Source organism: Coregonus clupeaformis, chromosome 15, assembly GCF_020615455.1.
Source record: "Coregonus clupeaformis isolate EN_2021a chromosome 15, ASM2061545v1, whole genome shotgun sequence".
In the NCBI taxonomy this organism is placed as follows: domain Eukaryota; kingdom Metazoa; phylum Chordata; class Actinopteri; order Salmoniformes; family Salmonidae; genus Coregonus; species Coregonus clupeaformis.
This window is the reverse complement of record NC_059206.1, coordinates 53394297-53415322: the sequence shown is the minus strand read 5'-3', so window position 1 is coordinate 53415322 and position 21026 is coordinate 53394297. Positions and strand designations below refer to the sequence as shown.

Genomic DNA, 21026 nt, shown 5'->3' with positions numbered 1-21026 from the left:
TTCAAGTGGTTTATCAGGGCACAGAGGATTATAAATATTTGTAATTTTACGTTAGTTTATATAGCGTCACTTGAAGTCGTATTCAATAAAGACATTACGCAGTCGATAACCACTTGTCCGCCAGCTGTAAGAAAGCATTTAGTGAAATCAGAGTAGTATTTTAATAGCCAGAAACACATGGAAATAATTCCATCTTCAATATCCATGACTACAGACCTTGTATCATATATACAAATTGGATGCTTAAGGATGGTTATCAGGGCTTTGCCATATAAACACTGCAACAGACACACATAACACACTGCTCAATGCTCATGGCATCTCATTTAGATGAGTGAAAAGGGCCACAGCTATAATGCATTTTTCTGTTAGGAACACTAGTTATCTGAGGCACAGGCAACAGTTGTCAGGCAGTGGATTCCTACATCCCAAGGAAGGATTATTATGGATTCCAGCTATGACAGGCATTCACTCTGGAGTTAAAGAGACTGCACTCACTGTCTGGAAGCATAGTGGACTTCGCCTTGTATTACTGACCCATCCAGACATGGAGGCACACACACAAACACACACATGAAGTGAAAGAAAAATAGGGTGAGAGAGGGTGAGTTTGAGACCAAAACTTCAGTTTCCTCTCATAGCAAAATCCTTTCACTAAATATGACTTGACTGGCATCTTTTTGGAACTAACTCAAGTGATCTTTTATCCTGACGTGTTTTCTTTTTTTCTATTTCGGATATGAACTAGGATTGATGAAAATACATTTTCAACAGAACTTCCTGCTCTGATTGAAAGCGGTGTGATAAAATGATCTTATTTCTATTTCTCTTGTGTTTTTGTTCTACTTAGTTTTCTAGTGCTACTGATATTGATTACTTCATTTTTAGGAAAGAGCTTGCAAGAAAGGCATTTCACTGTACTTGTGTATGTGACAATAAAACTTTAAACTTAAAATGTATGCACAGTCAGACAAGCCAATAAAATAGGTTTTCCCTCCAACCTCATGACTAAAGGGGTGCAGCGTTGGGGTATATAACATTACACAGCCAAATGCAGTCTCAACTAATGAAATTGAAAAACATTAGAATGATCTATGATGTTGAAATAAAATAAGCTGAGAAGCTAACTGAAATGTTCTTTTTCATTACATTCTCTACTGTTATTGGAGATCTAACGTAGCAGGTGTAAAAAAAACTGGTCTTGACGAGAAGAGAAAAAGAAACGGTCGGGAGGTTCTCTTCTGCACTGTTCGACCTATCCAGTAAATGTGTAGGAGGAGTTAAGATGGAGTGTCGCCTCATTAACGTCCAAAAGCCAACAACCAGATGTTGCAGACTCGGCAGAGGCTATTGGAGATCTAAAGTCAAGAACACACTTGTTTATCTCAATGGACCCATCCCCTGCCCTCCCTACAGTAACTCAGGTCCATCTGCAGAGCAAAGCTGAAACCTAACCTCTATCTTCTCTCTTGCTCGCTAGCTAGCAGGTTTCTGACAGAAGTAGTTGTAGTACTAACAATTAGTCTCTCTCTCTCTCTCTCTCTGCCTCATGTCAGGATGCAGGCTGGGAGAGAACGAAAAAGTTATGGACAGCATCTGGACTGTTGCAGAATTTCTCCAGAGCCGTCTTACTGTATTCAATACTACTCTTTAGGCTAGTTTCCCCCAAGGCATTGTGTTGGAATGTGGCCCAGATTGATTCATTACTTTGATTCCATTGGAAGGTTCTAAATGATTTAGTCATTGCATCAGTGAGAGATTAGAGTGCATTTTGAATAAAATATTTTAGTCAGAAGAACATTAGGCCCATTTTGGGTTCATAGATGACACATATGGTGTAGAAACCTGTGTCCCTACTCTACCTAGTGCAATCAGTCATGAATTAGATTTCTATTCCCAGTTCTCTGTAACAAGTCTGGAACGTGTTAATAACACATTTCATTTGGAGTAGAGTTGGTGTGTACTGTAATTGATAGATTGCTATAGTATTACATAAGTGTAAAAGGCTATTCCCAGTTTCCATGGTAATGTGCTTTGTTTCCATAGTGAACACAGTCAATGCTACACCCCTGCACACTTCAGCTGTGCACCAGTTGTTGAGTAATAGTGGGAAGGGGGCACCTGTGTGATGTGGGGTTAGTACAATATGCAGATGAATCAGCATGATACTATGATTGCAGCTTTTATCAGTAGCTGCACAGTGCTACATCCCGGAAGTGTGACTTTAAATAGAAGATATGTATGTAAAACGGTGAGCTGATATTCCTTGTAGAAATGTACTGATGAATGGATGGATAAGGCCATGATGTTTCCACTGAGCTTGGGGATGGTTGGACACTTCAGTGTGGCAGAATGGGCACAGTAGATCTGTGGTGATGGTACCATGTAGTCCGCAACAACGTCAGCATTGTGCGCTTGAATGGGGAGTGTTTTTGTGTTTGTTCAGCTTCATGATTTTACTGTACTGTACCAAATTACATGGGAAGCACTGAGCAGCATGCAGTCTTTTAACATCCTTAGGATCATTCCATCTCAAAAAGCACAAGAGGATTTCGACACCCACCATTTGAAATTGTGCTGAAATCATTTCTTTAGTTTAGAAACAGATAAAACATAATTTTGTTGAAATATAATTTGATCTCTACTTGATTCCACCCAAATTGGCCCTTTTTTAATTTCTAGGATTCATATAATCTTCAATAAATATAGTACTTAACATCCGATTTGGGCCATAAGTCTTCCTAACAATGAGTAAGACATGAGGAATCTAGGCTCGGACGGTATACCGTATATACCATATACCGGGGTATTTGGAAATAGCCACAGGATGGTTTTTCAATACTGTCAATACCGGTCCAAATCAGATGTTAGGTACTATATTTATTGAAGATTATATGAATTCTATAAATTAAAAAGGGCCAATTTTAGGTAATGGTTTGCTAGGTAGCTACAGATATTCATAGGCTATACTAGTACATTGCCTAATTTTCCTATTATTTGGCAGCTTAGCTGTCGTGTTAGGTTAGATGCCCACGCAGTGGAGCGCATATGATATTGAGTTGCAGTGATATTTGTTTACATAGTCAGCAAACAAGTGGATTGTTTTTTGTCCTGTTTCTACCAATGCAATTCATTTGGAAACTGGCCCAACTTCATAACTAATCACTAATCAGCTAACATTGGCGAACTCTGTAGTTGATCTGTCAGGCAAGAAAACGAGTTGGAGGCAACATTGTGATTTGCTCGCGACGCCGTCACTTACTTGATCGTCTCACTTCCTCTCTACAAAGACAACCAGCTAACCATTGAAATAGATTAAGAATTGGCTAAATTGCACAGTGTCATCTTTGTAATATTTTACTTTCAACATCCTAAATAAATAAATAATAGTTGACGTGTTGAATCTGTAAACCGTTGTGCCATATGCTTTGACTTCTTACCATCTATGAAAAGTCATCTGACGATGGGTCTTGAAGTGTGTGTACCCTATATAGTTTTTATGGATATACTCTGACCCATCTATGAACATATTCACGAACGTCTTTCTGTATACTCTATCCTGTCTGATTATCCAGCAGTCTGACATACATATGCACAACATGAACTGAGAAACAATCTGGCCACTAAGGGCTTCATAAAATAATTTTGATTGATTGAAAGTGCTGTATAGCATCATGATACTGTTTACTGGGGATTATTAGGAAGTGAGTATGTGTATGGTTGAGGAAGGAAGAGCGACTGGGTGGAGATGATGTTCCTGACCACAATTGTATCCTATTTGTTGCTCTGTTCCCCTCTCTCCCTCTGTTAGTCTGTTCCTCTAGGTCAGTGAAAGCGAGGGAAGTGATGTGGAAACTCAGGGCTCAGCAGCAGAAAGCAAGGAAGAAGAGGAGTTAGAGATGATAGGAGGGATAGAGATGTGAAGCGAGGAGGAGAGAGGAGAGTGGAGGGAGAGGAAAAGGGGGGAGGAAGAGGGAGAGCACACCTGAGAGGGGAGCCTACGTTTCCATGGCGTGCGTCTGCCCCAAGTCCCACCATTCACCCTTGTACCACACAGCCTGGGCCTAAAGTAACAGTGGAAGGGGTTTTGGAGTTGTTTTTAAAAGTTGTAGGAGTCTGTTTTATTTTATTTTATTATCTGCTGTTTAACACCAACCTGTCTGCCACCACATCCAATTTACTGAATAGTAGGCTACTATTTCTATATTGTGTCAAGCCTAGTCTGTACAAAATATTTTTGAGAGAGGTTATCTACAGTTTGAAATGGTCTCTGAATAGTTGTTTGCATTTTTACATTGACAATGATTCTAACTTCTGTAACAATCAAATTGCCTACTTGGTGTGGGTGCATTTAGATGTTTTTTCTGGCTTTTTTCTCTGAATCTTTCTCGATCTAAGTACCGTATTTTCCGCACTATAAGGCGCACCGGAGTATAAGCCGCAGCAGCTAAATTGAATGATATTGAATGATGTGTACATATATAAGCCGCACTGGACTATAAGCCGCAGGTGTTTTAATGTTTAATTACCATATGTAAGGGTTCGTGCACAGAGGGGATTGTCGGGAAAGAGACAAACTGTCTCGTTCTCGTAATGTCTGTCTGTCTTGCTCTCGTTCTGTCTCTCGTTCTGTATCTCGTACCACTCTCGGTTCCACTTTTACTTTTGCGCGCTACCTGACTCACTCTTTTCCGGCCTCCAGCTTTTCCTGCTGGAGCCCGCCGCTTAAAGGTGGGGGGCGCGGACCGGTCATAGAGCCCATAGAGTTAAAGTTGGTGGACTGTAACCTGTAAAATCCATAGATTTAGGAGGTCTTCTAGTGGCCGTTAGCTGTAAAAATCCATAGATTAGCCGCACCGTTATATAAGCCGCAGGGTCGAAAAATTGGAAAAAAGGTGCGGCTTATAGTCCGAAAATTACGGTACTATTTGTACATTTTGTGCCACTTTGTAGGATGGGTCCTTGCTTCAAGAAGTTTTATGGCATGTTGTAGGCTGAATGCAAACACTCAAGTGACAGTGTTACATGAATTTGTCCTACGAATCTTATAGGGAATTTGTGTACTTTTTAAAATAGTCTCTGAACAGTTATTGTGTTTTGTATCTTCTCTCTTTATCTGTCTCTATCTAATACTTGTTGTATTCACTGAATTGTTGTTAAAGTAAGCTACTACAGTGGGGGAAAAAAGTATTTAGTCAGCCACCAATTGTGCAAGTTCTCCCACTTAAAAAGATGAGAGAGGCCTGTAATTTTCATCATAGGTACACGTCAACTATGACAAACAAAATGAGAAAAAAAATCCAGAAAATCACATTGTAGGATTTTTAATGAATTTATTTGCAAATTATGGTGGAAAATAAGTATTTGGTCACCTACAAACAAGCAAGATTTCTGGCTCTCACAGACCTGTAACTTCTTCTTTAAGAGGCTCCTCTGTCCTCCACTCGTTACCTGTATTAATGGCACCTGTTTGAACTTGTTATCAGTATAAAAGACACCTGTCCACAACCTCAAACAGTCACACTCCAAACTCCACTATGGCCAAGACCAAAGAGCTGTCAAAGGACACCAGAAACAAAATTGTAGACCTGCACCAGGCTGGGAAGACTGAATCTGCAATAGGTAAGCAGCTTGGTTTGAAGAAATCAACTGTGGGAGCAATTATTAGGAAATGGAAGACATACAAGACCACTGATAATCTCCCTCGATCTGGGGCTCCACGCAAGATCTCACCCTGTGGGGTCAAAATGATCACAAGAACGGTGAGCAAAAATCCCAGAACCACACGGGGGGACCTAGTGAATGACCTGCAGAGAGCTGGGACCAAAGTAACAAAGCCTACCATCAGTAACACACTACGCTGCCAGGGACTCAAATCCTGCAGTACCAGACGTGTCCCCCCTGCTTAAGCCAGTACATGTCCAGGCCCGTCTGAAGTTTGCTAGAGTGCATTTGGATGATCCAGAAGAGGATTGGGAGAATGTCAGATGAAACCAAAATATAACTTTTTGGTAAAAACTCAACTCGTCGTGTTTGGAGGACAAAGAATGCTGAGTTGCATCCAAAGAACACCATACCTACTGTGAAGCATGGGGGTGGAAACATCATGCTTTGGGGCTGTTTTTCTGCAAAGGGACCAGGACGACTGATCCGTGTAAAGGAAAGAATGAATGGGGCCATGTATCATGAGATTTTGAGTGAAAACCTCCTTCCATCAGCAAGGGCATTGAAGATGAAACGTGGCTGGGTCTTTCAGCATGACAATGATCCCAAACACACCGCCCGGGCAACGAAGGAGTGGCTTCGTAAGAAGCATTTCAAGGTCCTGGAGTGGCCTAGCCAGTCTCCAGATCTCAACCCCATAGAAAATCTTTGGAGGGGAGTTGAAAGTCCGTGTTGCCCAGCGACAGCCCCAAAACATCACTGCTCTAGAGGAGATCTGCATGGAGGAATGGGCCAAAATACCAGCAACAGTGTGTGAAAACCTTGTGAAGACTTACAGAAAACGTTTGACCTGTGTCATTGCCAACAAAGGGTATATAACAAAGTATTGAGAAACTTTTGTTATTGACCAAATACTTATTTTCCACCATAATTTGCAAATAAATTCATTAAAAATCCTACAATGTGATTTTCTGGATTTTTTTTCTCTCATTTTCTCTGTCATAGTTGACGTGTACCTATGATGAAAATTACAGGCCTCTCTCATATTTTTAAGTGGGAGAACTTGCACAATTGGTGGCTGACTAAATACTTTTTTTCCCCACTGTATTTCTACATTTTGTCAGGCCTGGTCTGTACTAAATCTTATTGAGAGAGGTTTTCTACATTTTGAAATGGTCTCTGAGTAGCTGTTTGCATTTTTACATTGTTACAGAAGTAAGAATCGTTGTCAATCAAATTGCTTACTTGGTGTGGGTTTTGAAATACTTTCTGAATATTGTCCTCTGGTCACATTTTGTATTTCAAAAAAAATATATATGTAAATAATATTTATAAGTATAATATATTATACTTGGTACATTTTTGGTGAGTAATTTAGTCAAATTTACCATTTTAAATACTGTAGGGTTTTTTGTGTTGTGTTAATCGTTTTTTCAAAGTGCGGGTCTTTACACAATGGAAGACAAAATGAGTGTTATTCCTATGGACACGAATGTGATGTCATATTAAAGAAGAGGTTGTGCTCCTTAAAACTAAGTTAACTTGTAATTGTTATTTGTTTTTGTCTGTTTGTTTGAAATGTGTGAGAAAATGAGCTTTATCTTGACATTTCTCAGTAATCTACAGGAACATTCTAGAATTCTATTGGGGTCTAAAGGGTTAAGTAAATACCTGCAGTCAACTTGTGCAATACCTTAGGAGATAAAGCAGATCGCATTAGAGGTCTTCACGGATCCATCTGTACGGGTCCGGATCCAGAATTCTAAATAATGTCACGGGTCTGGGTCGGCTCTGATACGATTGTCATGAGTCTCCGGTATCTGTAATTTTAACTGACTTGTCGAGAAGGGCCCGTACAGATCCGAACACGACTTCTGCAGTAGAGAGAGAATTTTACAATTTATGCTGCTGCTCTTGCTTTTCATGAGAATGGCCCATGTAGCTTGTTTTTGGCCAAAGCGGCAATAGGCTACAGTCATAGAGCCTCCTTCAGTGTGGCAAAAGTTAGGAGATACAGTGCATTCTGAAAATATTCAGACCCCTTCAATTTTTTTCCATTTTGTTATGTTACAGCCTTCTTCTAAAAATGATTAAATAAATATAAAATCCTCATCAATCCATAATGACAAAGTGAAAACAGGTTTTTAGAAATGTTTTCAGACCCATTGCTATGAGACTCGAAATAGAGCTGGTCGCCTGGCCAAACTGAGCAATCGGGGGAGAAGGGCCTTGGTCAGGGAGGTGACCAAGAATCCGATGGTCACTCTGACAGAGCTCCAGAGTTCCTCTGTGGTGATGGGAGAACCTTCCAGAAGGACAACCATTTCTGCAGCACTCCACCACTCAGGCCTTTATGGTAGATTGGTCAAACAGAAGACACTCCTCAGTAAAATGCACATGACAGCCCACTTGGAGTTTGCCAAAAGGCAGCTAAAGGACTCTCGGACCAGGAGAAACAAGATTCTCTGGTCTGATGAAACCAAGATTAAACTCTTTGGCCTGAATGCCAAGCGTCACGTCTGGAGGAAACCTGGCACCATCCCTACGGTGAAGCATGATGGTGGCAGCATCATGCTGTGGGGATGTTTTTCAGCGGCAGGGACTGGGAGACTAGTCAGGATCGAGGGAAAGGTGAACGGAGCAAAGTACAGAGAGATCCTTGATGAAGCGACCCTAAGCATGCAGCCAAGACAACGCAGGAGTGGCTTCGGGACAAGTCTCTGAATATCCTTGAGTGGCCCAGCCAGAGCCCGGACTTGAACCCGATCGAGCATCTCAGGAGAGACCTGAAAATAGCTGTGCAGCGATGCTCCCCATCCAACCTGACAGAGCTTGAGAGGATCTGCAGAGAAGAATTGGAGAAACTCCCCAAATACAGGTGTGCCACGCTTGTAGCGTCATACCCAAGAAGACTCGAGGCTGTAATCGCTGCCAAAGGTGCTTCAACAAAGTACTGAGTAAAGAGTCTGAATACTTATGTAAATGTTATATTTCAGTTTTTTATTTTTAATACATTTTCTAAAATTAAAAAACATAACTGTTTTTGCTTTGTAGTTATGGGGTATTGTGTGTAGATTGATTGAGAGGGGGGGAAAAAACTATTTAATCCATTTTAGAATAAGGCTGTAATGTAACAAAAAGTGGAAAAAGTCAAGGGGTCTGAATCATATCCGAATGTACTCTATCTAATAAATGGAAGATGGAATTAAAATGACTGATAGGAATGATAGGCTACAACGACCAAGAGCCAACAGGTAGGCAGGCTGCTACTTAATACTAGCTTCTCGTCCTGGTTTGAAGCAGTCCATGACAGGTACTACGTAATCATAGTTTGATGATGAGAAATAACCTAGCTATGGCAGCTATTAGTCTACTATAGCACGAGTCCGCTTGGTTGCTGTCTTTCTTCTCTTCCTCCCTGCTCCCCATGTCAGGGCGGCAGGTAGCTTAGTGGGTAAGAGCGTTGTGCCAGTAACCGAAAGGTCGCTGGTTCTAAACCCCGAGCTGACTAGGTGAAAAATCTGTCTGTGCCCTTAAGCAAGGCACTTAACCCTAATTGCTCATGTAAGTCGCTCTGGATAAGAGCGTCTGCTAAATGACTAAAATGTAAATGTAAATGTCACCCACTGCTAGAGCAGCACCTTTCTCCCTCCTCACGCGCTGTATCAGCTCCTGTTAATAAAGTAGCTCAAAAAAGACTTTTCTGCTGCTTCCCTCACTCAGATCAGACTGGGTCTGGATCCAACCAGGTCTATATACGGAACGGGTCTCTATATAAAACATTTTTATTTATGCATATCGGTTCCGGGTGGGAAAGCCCAAGGTTCATTTCGGAACAGGTCACATTTCTGGACCCGTTAAGACCTCTACATCACGTTCTTCATTTCACCGGTCACATTTATTTTACATTATGAAGCTTACTGTAGTTCCCCAGAACAGTTGAGCCAGTCACGTGTTTGTTAATAGCACAATGGGAGAAAGTGGGAGCAGGTGAGTCCAGCTGTGTATTGACAGAGGTTGAGTTTTATATTAAAAGTTTTAATTTTGTATCTTGTGTGTGTGTGTGTATATATACAGTACCAGTCAAAAGTTTGGACACACCTACTCATTCAAGAGTTTTTCTTTATTTTTACTATTTTTTACATTGTAGAATAATAGTGAAGACATACAGTGCCTTGCAAAAGTATTCATCCCCCTTGGCATTTTACCTATTTTGTTGCATTACAACCTGTAATTTAAATGGATTTTTATTTGGATTTCATGTAATGGTCCAAATTGGTGAAGTGAAATAGAAAAAAATAACTTGTTTCAAAGAATTCTAAAAAATAAATAACGGAAAAGTGGTGCGTGCATATGTATTCACCCCCTTTGCTATGAAGCCCCTAAATAAGATCTGGTGCAACCAATTACCTTCAGAAGTCACATAATTAGTTAAATAAAGTCCACCTGTGTGAAATGTAAGTGTTACATACATACATATATACATACATACATACATACATACATACATACATATATACACCTGTTCTGAAAGGCCCCAGAGTCTGCAACACCACTAAGCAAGGGGCACCACCAAGCAAGCTGCACCATGAAGACCATAGAGCTCTCCAAACAGTTCAGGGACAAAGTTGTGGAGAAGTACAGATCAGGGTTGGGTTATAAAAAAATATCCAAAACTTTGAACATCCCACGGAGCACCATTAAATCCATTATTTAAAAATGGAAAGAATATGGCACCACAACAAACCTGCCAAGAGAGGACCTCCCACCAAAACTCACAGACAAGGGAAGGAGGGCATTAATCAGAGAGGCAACAAAGAGACCAACGATAACCCTGAAGGAGCTGCAAAGCTCCACAGCGGAGATTGGAGTATCTGTCCATAGGACCACTTGATTTAACACTTTTTTTTTTTTGGTTACTACATGATTCAATATGTGTTATTTCATAGTTTTGATGTCTTCACTATTATTCTACGGTGTAATTTTTTTTAATAATTAAGAAAACCCTTGAATGAGTAGGTGTCCAAACTTTTGACTGGTAGTGTATATTTTTTGCTTCAATAGAGTGATCAGGGACTTGCATCTATAGTGTTCCTTCACAGAAAATACATTAGTGCAACACATTCAGGAGAAAATAGCTTAATTTTCATCAGATGACAACAGAAATGCAACGCTATTTGGCTTGCAGCCAACACAAGTAAATTAGCTTATAATGAAAAAGCAAGCTCTTTTTTTTAGCAAAAACGATGCATGGCCATCATATGTATTTATATTCATGCATCATATCATATTTAGATTATTATATATTTATCATGTTTATCATTGAAAGAATGTAGCCAGCTACATTTCCTAATGTTTTGTTTAAAGTTAATCTAGCATTTTACCGGAGAAAGGTAGGTTGGCTACATGGAGAAAAGTACCGGAGAAAAGGTGCTACACATCAGTCAGAACGCTGTCTGCTGCCCATTCCTGAATTTTCATCCGAGTGGAGAAGTGCCACTGAAGCACAAAATTAGTCTGATGCCGAGCAGAAATTACAATAAGAAGCATTTTAGATCTGCATTTACAAAACACAGCAAGATATTTCTTATGCATTTTATATATTTTCCCTGCGTGAAAAATATACAATTCTGCGTTAACCCGACCCGTAAGTTTAACTTTCTAATTATCTAAGTAAGTGGCTGAATTAATAATATGGGACAGCCTATTGTGTTATCTTTCTGCCGTGGTTAGGGAGTCAAAGCCCTTTTTGATTAGGTATTTATACAGCTGCCACTATCTTGATTTCCTAGCATTTTCTTCTCCTCTCAGTTTTCGCCCGTCGTCTTCTGCGAGTGGAGCAGGCAGGCCTGTTGCCCTAGCATCTCCAGACTCGACACAGACACCGCGTGTACTCATGCTGCTCCAGAGCCAGTACTGTTCTTCCTTCAGACAACCGTGTCAAAATGTTGTTCATTTACACAATATTTCTCGTTCACATTCGCTGGTAAATGTCCAAACTCACCAAAAATGAGATTCGGTAGCTCCTACCTGTACATGTATAACTTTATGAGCTGGATTGCCTGTCTTAGCAATTTGTTTATTTTTGTTTGCGCTCGTTAGCATATTTAGCTTGCAGCCTCCATGGAAATTCGCTATTACGTGTTCTAATTTTGTTAGCATTGTGGTAATAGACACCCAATGGACTTTTATGTTTTTTGGCGCCCCCTTGTGTACTAAGCCGGTAATACCGTAAATCCCGGAATGAGAGAAGGATGGTATGACGATATTAAAATCTGGATACCGCCCAACCCTAGAGTAATCCAATAAAATGATCGCAAAGCCACCCATGGACCCCCCACACCCCACGCCAATCCCACCCTAACAACCAGTATACATGTATCAGTTCTCTGTCTGACAAGTAGTATGAAGCTGTGGCTTGGAGTATTGCTTCTTCATCTTATGTATTGTATTCCCTGTGAATCTGGTGATGTTAAAAAAATATATATATATATATATATAGCCACTGAAGTGGCTTACATTATTTACCATAAATCAGTGTGAAAGTACCAGGTTTGCCCACTAGATGCCGCTGTTCCTGCTACTGCCACACCCTTATCAATTTTGCTGGTCTTTAGGGAAATTCCACGGTTACAGATGATGAGGCTGAGACTCATTTTTCAATTTAACATGCATGCCAAACAAAACCAATGATTGCAAAGACGAACCATACAAAAACAAACCATACAACTCTGTGCAGGACAACTTCTAACAATTTCCATTGAACATTTTACAAAAACACATTTACTTGAAGAACTGTGCAGATGCAAAGTTTGATAACAGAATGCACAAACAGCATAAACCGTCATTCTGTTACCAAACTTTGCATCTGCACTGTTCTTCAAGTAAATGTGTATTTGTAACATTTTCAGTGGAAATTGGTAGAAGTAGTGCTTGTGCACAGAGTTGTATGGTTTGTTTAAATATATGAGTCTTAGCATCATTCTGTTACCGTGAATTGCCCTTTTAGTAAATGGATCACAACTTTGGGTAGAAAACCAATAGCGTATGATCATGATGAAAATAAATGGGGTGGTCATCGTCACAATTCAGGCCTCCATGAAAGCAATTATGTTTGTCATTCTCTTAGGCTTCTCTGTGTGTGGTTTATTCCCTTGAAACATTCCTGGGGAACAATCAAACCATTACAGCAGTTCTAACCATGGGTGAATTGTGACAATTTTATTGGATTCCTCATGTCTTACTCAATGGTAGGAAGAAGTTTGGTCCGAATCGGATATTGGGTACAATATTTATTGAATGTTATGTGAATCCTATAAATTAATAGGGCCAATTTGGGTGCAATCAATTAGCTTAATTTCTCAGATCAAATTTAAATTAAATAAAAAAACAATGTTGCTGGAATGCTAATGTTATGTTTCTAACTACAGAAACGATTTCAGAACAATCTGAGATGGTGGGTGTCATGGCTTGCTGAAAGGACATGGAACGACTCCTTAGTCAGACGACTTGGAGAGTTAAATGGCGTAAGTATGTGGCCACTTCACAGTTGCTGGCTTGCTGTCAGAAGAAAGGGTGTAAGAGAAAAACTGATTGACAGTGAATGTTATGAATGTCAGCCATGTCTGCTTGGTTTACTGGCAGTAATATGAGTACTACTGTACCATTCAGAACAGTAAACTGATATGGAGCCCTGCCTGTAACATACATACTGCCTGGATCCGAGTGAGGGAAGCAGCTGAAAATTCTTTTTTTTACCTACTTTATTAATCTGAGCTGATAGGGAGAGAGGTGCCACTCTAGCAGGTGGGGGAGCGAGTACTGTGAGCGAGTGACATGGGGAGGAGGGAGGGAGAGAGAGCAACGAACCAAGCCGACTCGCGCTATAGTAGACTAATAGCTGCCATAGCTAGGTTATTTATCGTCAAATATGATTACGTAGTACCTGTCTTGGACTGCATCAAACGGGAGGAGAAGCTAGCTAATATTAGCTAGCTAGGCTAACTGAGTCTGCAGTGCATAAGCTTTCTCATCCTACAGTTACAAATAACAACCATTCAGACATTTAAGTAGCAGCCTGCCTACCTGTTCGCTCTTGGTCGTTGTAGCCTAATGCACTGCATCGCAGTGCTAGCTGTGCCACTAGAGATCCTGGCTCGAGTCCAGGCTCTGTCGCAGCCGGCCGCGACCGGGAGACCCATGGGCAGCGCACAATTGGTCCAGCGTCGTCCAAGGTAGGGGAGGGTTTGGCCGGAGGGATGTGGGTTCGTTTCCCACTGGAGGCCAGTATGAAAAAGACAAACACGTATGCATTCACTAACTGTAAGTCGCTCTGGATAAGAGCGTCTGCTAAGTGACTAAAATGTACATGTAAATTAGATACAGTTGAAGTTGTCTTCAAAAATTCCCTGTCTTACGTCTGTTAGGATCACCACTTTTATTTTAAGAATGTGAAATGTCAGAATAATAGTAGAGTGATTTATTTCAGCTTTTATTTCTTTCATCACATTCCCAGTGGGTCAGAAGTTTACATACACTCAATTAGTATTTGGTAGCATTGCCTTGAAATTGTTTAACTTGGGTCAAATGTTTCCCACAATAAGTTGGGAGAATTTTGGCCCATTCCTCCTGACAGAGCTGGTGTAACTGAGTCAGGTTTGTAGGCCTCCTTGCTCGCACACGCTTTTTCAGTTCTGCCCACACATTTTCTATAGGATTGAGGTCAGGGCTTTGTGATGGCCACTCCAATACCTTGACTTTGTTGTCCTTAAGCCATTATGCTTGGGATCATTGTCCATTTGGAAGACCCATTTGCGACCAAGCTTTAACTTCCTGACTGATGTCTTGAGATGTTGCTTCAATAGATCCACATCATTTTCCTTCCTCATGATGCCATCTATTTTGTGAAGTGCACCAGTCCCTCCTGCAGCAAAGCACCCCCACAGCATGATGCTGCCACCCCTGTTCTTCACGGTTGGGATGGTGTTCTTGCAAGCCTACCCCTTTTTCCTCCAAACATATCGATGGTCATTATGGCCAAACAGTTCTATTTTTGTTTCATCAGACCAGAGGACATTTCTCCAAAAAGTACAATCTTTGTCCCCATGTGCAAGTTGCAAACCGTAGTCTGGATTTTTTATGGCGGTTTTGGAGCAGTGGCTTCTTCCTTGCTGAGCGGCCTTTCAGGTTATGTCGATATAGGACTTGTTTTACTGTGGATATAGATACTTTTGTACCTGTTTCCTCCAGCATCTTCGCAAGGTCCTTTGCTGTTGTTCTGGGATTGATTTGCACTTTTCGCAGTAATATGGTATGTTAACCTTTTGAAATCAATGGTTTTTGTTTGGCATATATTTTAAAGTGAAAAACTGAGTCAAAGCGTAATTCCGTTACCGTGGAAATTGCCCTCAACCACAGTTGCTTTTAGAGATGTCTTGTTCTGAGTCGTTTCTCTTGTTCTAAATGGTATCAGGGCTGTATTGTACGAGGAGTCAGATTTTGTCTGCAATGTTCCCTTCCCACACTGGCACCACAACATTAACAAAAGATACTAAACAATCAATAGTGCAGTAGTGCAGACTGAGGTTGACTATGACCCAGAGAGGGCTAAGAGGGACCATTTAAGGGAGGATTCCATTCCTGGAAACAGAAGACCATGGTCTGCGTCCCAAATGGCACCCTATTCCCTATATAGTGCACTACTTTTGACGAGAGTCCTATGGTCTGGTCATAAGTACTGCACTAAATAGGGAATAGGGTGCCATTTGGGAGGCATACCCATCTACGTTCTCTCCACCAGACAGAGACAGTGCAGCATTATCCTCTGTTCTGTTGGACAATAAATAGCAATTCGTGATACAATCGGATTAATAACAGGCCAGAGGTTTGATGTCTTTTCTGGGCCTAATGAGTTTGACACAGGAAGACCTATGCCTAATTGCTATTTTTCTACCTGTTCGTGTTATTTGGTAGCCTGGATTTCAAGCTGTAAAACAGAGCATGTCATTTTGGATTCCAAGCTAGTTGTTCTGTATTCTGTGGGTGTAAGTTACTCCAATCACAAGAATCCCTCAGGTCAGAAAAGAGACCCTGGCTTCAAAACTCACACTAAAACAGTGTAGAACCATTGCATATACAATTTGAATTGATAAAGTATGTATCATGGTTTTTCTACTTTCTCAACAACAAAACAATCCTGATTTCCCCTTTTATTTGCCCCCAAACTCTTCCTAGCGTGTATCTGGCACTAAACCGATTGGGCCAATGTCTGCTGTGAGGGCTGGATAGTTTGGGCCTGGCAAGTAGTTGTCATAGCAGCCCTGTGTCCAGTTTTGGCTGCCTGAAAGCTCTAACTGCTGAGAACTGAGAAGGGCTAATGGTTTACAGTGGTGTCTGCCCAGAGAGGCCCACTAGCCTAACTCTAATGCTCTTATGCTGCCTATCTTTGTCCTCTGGGGGGAGGTCTCAGTCTACAGGCTGCTAATGTACTTTATCTGAGAGCACATTATCCCCTCAGACAGCCTTGACAGAAATGAGACAAGATCAATTGCAAATCATTTCTGTCCCTCTAGCCTAGACTCCAGCCGCTCTAGGTTGATTATTGAATGGAAATCGGTGTCATGTCTGGCAGAGTGAGACTACTGTCCCTCCATCTCTAATCCCTCCATCTATTTTCGCTCCATCTCTCCATGAGCAGTTCCACGGTAACGCAATTATGCTGAGACTCACTTTAAAATGTATGGCAAAAAAAACCATTCATTTCAACGTTTAACAAACCATACAACTCTATGCAATGACTACTTTGAACAATTGACACATTAAATAAATAAACACATTTACAGCGTAATTCCATTACCATTGAATTGCCCCCATCTCTCTATCTCTCCTTGATTATCAGTGATGTTCTGTCTAAATAGGAGGGGGCAGTGCAAGCTGTACTGTGGTATTCATGAACAACAACCTCTCATAGCTCTGCTATGCAACAGAATCAGAGTGGAGATGAGAATCGCTTTTACTCTGGACTGAAACTGACATTAGACACTCCCTCCTTCCTGTACTCACTGTGTTGCTAGCAAACAGTGTTTGGCGTGCTAGTGTTGGGTAAAACTGTTAACATTTTATTTTGTCCCATGTTATTGTTATTATTGGGTTTTGTTTTGAATGAGTGAGCCAGGGAAAATGGACAGGAAATCAATAAGCCATGGGGGGTGTGGTCAAATGACCAAACAGGAAGCAGCAGAGGTGATGGCATGAAGCCATGCAATGTGACAATGTTTGGGACAGCAAGCGTGACGTGCACATTTTAAATTCTGCTGCATTCCTCTGAGGCAGTGACATACACCCAGTAATCTAGTGTGACTGTGATATTAAACTGATAACTTCGATGAAACCAGCATTGTGTTCATTGGGGCGGCAGGTAGCTTAGTGGTTAAGAGCGTTGTGCCAGTAACCGAAAGGTCGCTGGTTCTAATCCCCGAGCCGACTAGGTGAAAAATCTGTCTGTGCTCTTGAGCAAGGCACTTAACCCTAATTGCTCCTGTAAGTCGCTCTGGATAAGTGCGTCTGCTAAATGACTAAAATGTACCAAACGTAAGACAACTAACTAACTAACAGGGAGAGACTACTACCTGGACTTGTCCAATAAGAAATGCTAATTTTCATCTTACTTTTTAAAATGTTTTTCTACAGCGTACCCTTATAAACATGACCAGTGGCGATTTTAGCATGTAAATCTTTGTGGGGCTAAAAAATATATATATATATATGTGTTTTAGATGCATGCCAGCAAAGCCACTACACAACACATGTTAGTTTTTCACTCTGTCAGTATCTAATGGACAACTAGTCAAAGCTCAAACCAAGTTTATTCACCCAATGGGTCAAACAGCTGCAAAGACCAAGACATGTTTACACAAGCACATATATTTATACCTTCCTCCTATGCTGAGTCCCCTCCTTGCACCCCTGGACAGCCAATACATCTCTGTTGCTAGGCAGGACTTTAGTGATGCCTGTTCTTTCTCACTTCATCTGACCTGACCCCAGCCCAAATTGCTCTCCTCCCCAACCCAGACCTGTCCTACCTTATCTGTTGAATGAAACCAGACTGTGGCCCTTCTCCTCTCCATAGGATACATGAGATTTTAACAATAAAATGTAAACTCCCTGCACTCCCCTTTCTCACTCAGTATATTTCCATACCATCAGTTCTAATATGGTAACATGAATAAGGATATTTCAAGTTTAAAAGTTAGTACCCAACAAACACAACACTAAACAATACATTAATTGCACTATAACGGTGACAACCAGTGCCCACAAACTGTTAGGGCCTACATAAAGCTGTCCCAACAGCAGAGTCCCAACAGCAGTCCCAATACCTTACCACTGCTACATCTGGCTATCAGCAGAGCCTTGTCTGGCAGCGATACAGTTCATTCAGCCTTTTAAAAAAACATTGCTGATATGGCTGACTTGCTTAAACAAATGTGGTTCCTACTGACAATTGAGATGTACAAACTATGGCATAAGGGGACGACAAGCGGTTAAGAGGCAGTCCGTAACTTCGATTAAGACATTAATGAGCGAGCTAGGATGGACGTAGTCAATATAACTATTTGTTCAGCACTTTTGAAATTGTACAGCAACAGAATTCAGAACATGGGCCGTTCTTACAGTATTTTCCCTGTACACCAAGTCAGAACCGTAGGATAGATAAAGGGCATATAAGCAGACAATGAAAACTCTTACAATATTAAATGATGACATTTCTCTAAAACAGGCTATAGGCTACATGTGCACCACCAAGTCAAAACAGTAGGCTGAATTATGAGGGGAAAGGGGACCAGATTATTAGGGTGAGGCACATGGGCTACTAACAGCTTACTACATAACATACACTTAGTATAACTTTCTTAGCTACAGTATACTTATCTCCCTGGCATATTACATCATTTATGCAGCAGAATACAATACAATTTTGGACTCACCTTGTTGTGCTGTGCTCACTTGAACAGGAAGGTGGCGCGGCGGTCCTTCGTGGGCAAACTTTGTCATCAAAGTCTGGCATTCTCCTGATTTTTATGGTGCTTTCAAGACAACTGGGAACTCTGAAAAAAACAAGGTTGAATCATGATGACGTCAGTGATCTTCAGGTCGGAGCTCTAGAAAGAGGCTCGAGATTCCGAGTTGGATGACCGTTGAAAACGTATTTTCCCAGTCGGAGCTGTTTTTTTTCCCCAGTTGTCTTGAACTCACTGAAGTCTGAGATTTCCCAGTTCCGAGTTTACAGTTATTTTGAGCACGGCAGAGGTCATGCTGGATTGACAGCATGGCCAATGTTGAATGTTTATCCCTAAACCCAGACTTGGACCACGCACCCACCCCACTGAATAGCAGGCTAGTGATTGCTTTGCAATTCCTTCCAAACCACTCATTGTTGAATTTGCGATTTCCAACTTGTTGTGTAATGTGTATGTCCAATGGCCGATGAGCACCGATACGTTTTATCTATAATTTATCTTCATATGACAAGGATTGAAAAGGTTTTGTCAGTAGATTGTCGACTTGATTCATGATGATGACTGCTAGCTTGCTAGCTAATATTTTGTAAGTATGATGTTGACATTATCAGTCCAATCAAAGCTACGGTAGATATGTGATTTGATGTCATTGTATCTGTGGCCAATGACCTTGAGCCTTCTTGGATGGGCACTTCTAATGTAACTCTATGGCAGCACCCAATGGGCTTGAATTTTAGAGCTCTACCCGTACATTTTGCATTGACGTAGTGTCCCCATGAGTGACAGAACACTGAGCCAATCACGGCGCAACTAGAGAACATTACCAACCCCTACGCTCCGTTTTTTTCCACTGGCTTCCCCACCACCACAGAAAGCACCTGCATTTTGGCGCTGCCTCACTCAAGAAAGCAAAAATGAGACCATGTTTGTATGCAGCTTTATTCATTCAAAGATGTATATTTATTTTTTTACATTGTTTGCAAACTGATATGTGACACTTATCACCCCACCTGCACTGAATGACAGGTCACCACTGAACATGACCCATGTTGTAACATCTCACCTCTGACCATTCACCCTGGCATCTACAGGAGCTGACAGACCCGGTGATGAATGGTGACTCAGGTGCTGGGGTGGTGACTGCCCCCCCTCCCACCACTGCCCCCCACAAGGAGCGCTACTTTGACCGTGTGGATGAGAGCAGCCCAGAGTACCAGCGTGAGAGAAACATGGCTCCAGACCTCAGACAGGATTTCAACATGATGGAGCAGAGGAAGAGGGTCTCCATGATCCTGCAGAGCCCGGTAGGACTGGCTATCATACACACACACTGCATGCAAATTCACACAAACACACACTCAATGTGCAGTGCTACTCCTCTTCTATCCTATGTCTTAATGTAATGTCACCAACATAAGAATATAAGAACACCTTTTGTCCAAAAACTTGTCCCACTGTTTTTTTTACTTCCAATTGAATAGCCTCTTTGTGTAGGGCTGTATCACCCTCTCCACTATCACATGCTATAACCACTTAACACTGATCAACAGTTTATCTGTCTCTCTCAAACACACTACTGTTCCCTAAGCACTCAGTTTAAGCCCAGTAATATACGTATAAAAACTAAATATTTATACACCAGCCCTTATAGTTAAGGAAGAAAGACAGTCTTTATTATGCTGTGCAGTGTGGATGGATCAGGGTCTAGGGATAGGCAGAGAGCCATAAGGCCTCAGTACTCTAGTCTGAATGAGTTTATATGGGTCAGAGAGGAGATGAGCTCTTTCCGGGCAGCAATGACACACACACGCACGCACAAAGTGCACACACACACACACACACCGACAGCAGCTGGGAGGGTAACAAAAGGGTAGAGTGCATGATATTCTCCCTTCAGTTCTCTTCATGTCAGGGACAGTATGAAACATACAGGACCAGTGTGAGAAGATTGTTTTTCAGTGATCTCTCATAGCTGCTGTTGGGAATGTTTGGGTTAGGACAGTAACTAATAGTCAGAGCTTCTGTAATATACTAGGCTATTCCTGCAAACATTGTTTATTATTGTGGAGCCTCTCTGTCTCCTCTTTGCAATGCGGCAGTCAACAGGCACTTCAGACTTACTTGTGACATTTTCAAGCAGCGACAGCGAGAGAACACAGGCAGACATAAAATAGAGGCCCTTTTATTTCAGATCACTCTTGATTTAAGAGTAACCATGGATCATGAAATAGAGGAACTAACAATAGCCAGCCAGTGACAGTGTTAGAATGCATTAGCGAAGACGACAGTGTATTGGCGCGTTCTGTCCTGACCTGAGCCTTCACCATCTGACTTTGTGAA

The 21026-nt window shown here is 41.4% G+C and overlaps 1 protein-coding gene across 10 annotated transcripts in view; it reads left to right on the top strand.

Moving 5' to 3' along the window:
* The window catches only part of LOC121582719 (alpha-adducin), a 53178-nt gene that overhangs the window by 8734 nt on the left and 23418 nt on the right, over nt 1-21026 (top strand). For 9 of the 10 annotated variants that reach the window (XM_045225218.1, XM_045225216.1, XM_045225219.1 and 6 more), the window contains exon 2: nt 19778-19990. In XM_045225218.1, coding sequence (XP_045081153.1) covers nt 19796-19990 — 195 coding nt within the window. In that variant the 5' untranslated portion in view covers nt 19778-19795. Of the gene's footprint in view, nt 1-13094; nt 13191-19777; nt 19991-21026 lie in introns of all 10 variants that reach the window. The other variant, XM_045225217.1, reaches the window with a different exon arrangement.